Below are 4,421 nucleotides of genomic sequence, written 5' to 3' on the forward strand. Positions count from 1 at the left end.
TTTTGACCGTGCTTGAGGCGTACGCGAGCGAGGTCGCCTGTTTTCGTGCAGACCCCCCCCCCCCCCCCCCCGCGTGCTTGCCTTCGCGGTGAGGCCTATTACCTGGTTTGCTTCTTTCGAAAGGAGAGTCACTCTCTCTACTAACACTCCTCATGCGCAGACCTGGTGCCAATGCACACTGCAGCGACACAAGAATAAATACTGAGCCCCTATTTTGCTGCGCTACTCATCTTTTGCACGCATTCTATGAAAGGGCGAGGCATTGCAAGATTGGACTCCGCGCTTTGCGAGCGAATTTGCCGCTACACCGGTGAGAAGATTGGGAACGCGAGCAAGTAACGATTATATGCAGCGAACGCAATACCCACTCGTATCGCGATAGATTTGCAACAAGCTGCCTACTCTGTGCATCATCAGTTGGCTCGACACATAATAATGGCGCTACTAAAACGCATCCAAACACGCCTCCATTACGTCGCCCGCCTCGACACGACGATAATCTGCCTTCGTCGCTGGACCGAGCGCTCTTTGCGTCGATCCTCATGTCAATGGTGTGGAGGATGAATCTCCAGACGACATCATGGCTGCGGTAAAGGCGCATACGACCCTTGATTACCGCCCTAGTGCGCACCGACGTGGCAAAGCCGTCAAGTATGGAATGGCTGAATTGCTTCACAGTGACCTCGCGCAGACCCGGGTCGAACAGCTCGGCCGTGACAAGCTCGTTCAGCGTCTCCGCCAGGTCCTGCTGGAGCCGTGAAAGGCGGTAGTGTTCCAAGGAGCCGGACATGGTAACAAATAACAAGTGGGAGGACGAAGGGCGCGAGGTCGGACGGGGAAAGCCCAGGATGTTTGTCCGTCGTGTGAGTCCGTCAGTGAGTCGTTTTCGTTTGTATGCTGAGGTGTCAGGTGTGAATTTTGAATGTTTTTTGATGCCTCGGTGTCCATTGCAGTGCTGGACATCGGTGGTCCGATGAGCTTGGCGCAGTGCTCTGTCCGGAACGTCTCCAAGTCAACGGAGTGTGCATTTCCTGCGGAACCCCGGAGTCTATTTGTGTATCTCGGTGACTGCTGTGTGAACGGATGTACATCCTGATCTACCTCGTCCGGCTAAAGGCCCTATCCTACCATAGCGATTCGGATGACCAGGCCACTAAAGCTTTTCGAAGCAGTCTACCCTCTGCGTTTCATATGGCATCAGTATTTTTTTGACATCTGTTTCTAGTCTGCATCATTTCCACAATGTTCATGTGTTTTGGGGAAGTGCTATGTTAAGAGGCAGGATGTAGTTGTTCCTTTCGACATAATAGTCACGCTCAACTCGAACCATTTCTTTACCTTCGTGTGCTGAACATCTGACATTGACTTTTGTATATATATATACCGTGTATATATACAAAAGTCAATGTCACTGTGATTAAAGCAAGTGACTATGCTACCCTGTGACATGTAGTAAGAAGGGCAAGCCATGACATGAGAAGATAATTAGAGAAGATAACATGTTGTTGATCTGGTGAATGCACCAAATACAGCTGACCTAAAGCCGTTCACACGTGTAAAATATGCAATCTGAAGCACGCTGCACGTGGTTGGGCTTGGCGCCGAGATCTGTCTCCTTTAACACGTGAGAACAGTGAGCCCTGCCCCATTTTGACAGACGGGGCCCTCTCCCATACATCATCACGAGCTTTAACCGCACCAACTTACCTTCGAGGCGCGGATCACATCGTTTCCTTGCTTTTCCGTTTCGTCCATGCGTCAGTGCATGTGATAGTCACAAACCAAGCGCTTCCCGCGACTCTCTCGCAGCTCAAAACAAAACAGCCGCCATGCATATCCCGGCCTTCCTTCCCGCGCCTCTCCCGTGCCGCCTGCACCGCCTCGATGCCGCAATCCCCCTGCGTCGGCCCCCCTGTCGCCTCTTCCGCGCCACGAGACGACATGCCGTCGGCATGTCTCACGCCCCCTTCTCCCCGATGCCCTCGTCGGACTCCCCGGTCGGCACGTCCGACGCGGTCGTCACAGACGCCATGATATCCGCTGCCAATCGCGCGGCAGATGCCGCCGGTGACGTCATCCGCCGATACTTCCGCGCGTCGCCGGAGGCGTTGGCCGTCGTGTCCAAGTCGGACGAGTCGCCGGTTACGATGGCAGATCGCGAGGCGGAGGATGCCGTCCGAAAGGTGCTCATGGATGCGTTTCCAGGCCACGCCGTGCTGGGGGAGGAGAGGGGAGAGACGGGGGGGGAGTCGCCGTTTACGTGGGTTATTGATCCGATAGATGGGACAAAGGCTTTCATTGCCGGGCGCCCGACGTTCGGCACGCTTATTGCCTTGGCGCACAAGGGTGTGCCCGTGCTAGGCGTGATTGATCAGCCGATTTCGCGGGAGCGGTGGGTCGGCGTAGCGGGGAGGCTGACGACCCTGAACGGGAGGCGTGTGAGTGTTGCGGAGGATGCGCCGGAGAGGATTGGTGATGCTACTGTCCAGGCCACGACGCCGGACATGTTTCTTGGGTTGGATGCCATTGCGTTTCGACATGTCAAAAGGGCGGCCAAGTCGGCGGCATTTGGATCGGATTGCTACGCGTATGCGCTATTGGCAACTGGGTGCGGAGACCTGGTCGTGGAAGCAGATTTGAAGATTTGGGACTTTGCGGCGCTTGTTCCAGTCGTGACTGGCGCGGGCGGTGTAATGACGGATTGGTATGGCATGGACTTGACACTTGAGTCAGAAGGAAGGGTGGTGGCTTCTGCGAATAATGCGCTGCATGCGGACACTCTGGAAATGTTGTGTAGCGTTGACGACCCGCTGGCAGACATGCAAGAAGGAGCCACGCCTGTGAGCGACCAACTCCGTACGAGGATGAATGGGAACGGTATTCCAAAGGACCCTGGAGATGGACATGTCGAAAGCATGACCGGGTACGGGTCAGCTATTGTTGGTGATGGGGTTGTCACTGCTAACGTGCAGCTGAAGAGCGTCAACTCGAGATACTGCGATGTGCAGGTGCGTGGGCCTAAATACCTCACTCCCTTTGACGGGCAATTCATTGCGTTGGTGCGACAAGAGGCGGTAAGGGGAAAGGTGCAGTTAATTTTGGAGATAACGGTGGACGGCGAGGAACAGGCGTCTATGGGGAAGCAACTGCCCATTGTGGTAAATAGAAACGCTACAGCTGCGGTTCGAGCATTGCTCGAGGACCTAGCTGATGCGGCGGGTATCGAGGCAAAACCAACTATTGCTGATATTGTTGGATTCTCAGAGGTACTTGTGAGGCGAGATCCAGGCAACATGGCCGAGGAGGCATTTACCGTGGCGATGAAAGCCACGAAGGAGGCGCTTGCAGATTTGAGATCGTCTCGTCGGCGAGAAGGAGCAATTTTGGAGTACGATCTCTCTAAACGAACACGCAAGGTGTGGGAGTTGCTGAGAGAAGTTGAAATGCGTGCCTCCCAGCGGGTAGAGAAACAGAGAGAGCGGCTGCTAAAGTTGACAAAAGACATTGAGAGCGAAAAGATCGACCCGGTGAGAATCGAGTACGAGGTGACTGTGTACGCGGATCGGACGGATATCACGGAGGAGATAGTGAGGCTTCGTGCGCACATCTCGTTGTTCGAAATGACGCTGCTCGGGGCGGATGAGCCAATCGGTCAGAGACTGACGTTTTTGCTGCACGAAATGAACAGGGAGGCCAACACATTGGGGGCCAAGGCGCTGGACGCGCCTATCGCACAGATCGGGGTGCTCATCAAGGAGGAGATCGAGAAAATTAGGGAGCAAACGCAGAACATCCGATAGCGCTGCTAGCGGCAAATGTGTATGCAACAGAATCATAGAGGGCGTCTTTGCAACTGAATAATGTAGGGTGTTACGCTCCCAGCCTTGATTGAATACAACTGATGGTTCGCTTTGGGTCTGCCATTCCGACAAATACGGTGCATGACTCGGAGATGCAACTCTGTACCGTCACGGTCGCAACCATGTCCTCACTCCCCCTCCTGCAGGCTCCCCAAGAACCGTTCCTCCTCCACGAGAGTCACTGGCGCAAGCTGTCCACAAGCGGCAATAGCCGCAATAACGACATGCTTACACACAGTCTCCCCCGTCGCGCGAAACGCAAAGGCCTTGCAGTTACAATTGAAGTCCATCAACGCAGCGTCCTTCCCGTCCCGCGCGTCCACCAGGACAGGCTCCTCCGCCTGCCACACGACGTCCCTGAAAACGACGGTATACTCCCTCCGGCCCTCCGCGCCGCCTCCGCGCACGCGCACGACACCCTTCCCGGAGCGGGCCTCGACGAGCACGTCCGCGACCGGCCGCAGCAGCAGCGGGCGCGCGCCGTCGTCCGCGGACAGCGCGCCCCTCGCGTACGGGCTGCGGCGCGCGCACTCCTCGATGTCGGCCAGCGCCCCGCGCGTC

General features: G+C 55.9%; 3 protein-coding genes; all 3 read left to right on the forward strand.

Moving 5' to 3' along the window:
• Positions 1–653: 653 nt before the first annotated feature.
• CHC_T00007724001 (hypothetical protein) lies at positions 654–770 on the forward strand. The gene has a single exon (XM_005711419.1). It carries the CDS (start codon positions 654–656, stop codon positions 768–770), a length of 117 nt encoding a protein of 38 aa, XP_005711476.1.
• Positions 771–788: 18 nt separating this feature from the next.
• On the forward strand, positions 789–977 carry CHC_T00007725001 (hypothetical protein). The gene has a single exon (XM_005711420.1). It carries the CDS (start codon positions 789–791, stop codon positions 975–977), a length of 189 nt encoding a protein of 62 aa, XP_005711477.1.
• An 852-nt stretch (positions 978–1,829) lies between these two features.
• CHC_T00007726001 (hypothetical protein) lies at positions 1,830–3,971 on the forward strand. XM_005711421.1 is given in 2 exon segments: positions 1,830–3,800; positions 3,801–3,971. The coding sequence occupies 1 exon segment, from the start codon at positions 1,830–1,832 to the stop codon at positions 3,798–3,800; it is 1,971 nt and encodes a 656-aa protein (XP_005711478.1). The 3' UTR covers positions 3,801–3,971.
• The last annotated feature ends 450 nt before the right edge of the window (positions 3,972–4,421 follow it).

Source organism: Chondrus crispus, genomic scaffold, assembly GCF_000350225.1.
Source record: "Chondrus crispus Stackhouse genomic scaffold, scaffold_82, whole genome shotgun sequence".
Taxonomy (NCBI): Eukaryota; Rhodophyta; class Florideophyceae; order Gigartinales; family Gigartinaceae; genus Chondrus; species Chondrus crispus.

Coding starts and splice junctions, on each gene's coding strand:
- CHC_T00007724001 (XM_005711419.1), top strand. CDS start 654: ATGGAATGGCTGAATTGCTTCACAGTGACCTCGCGCAGACCCGGGTCG.
- CHC_T00007725001 (XM_005711420.1), top strand. CDS start 789: ATGGTAACAAATAACAAGTGGGAGGACGAAGGGCGCGAGGTCGGACGG.
- CHC_T00007726001 (XM_005711421.1), top strand. CDS start 1,830: ATGCATATCCCGGCCTTCCTTCCCGCGCCTCTCCCGTGCCGCCTGCAC.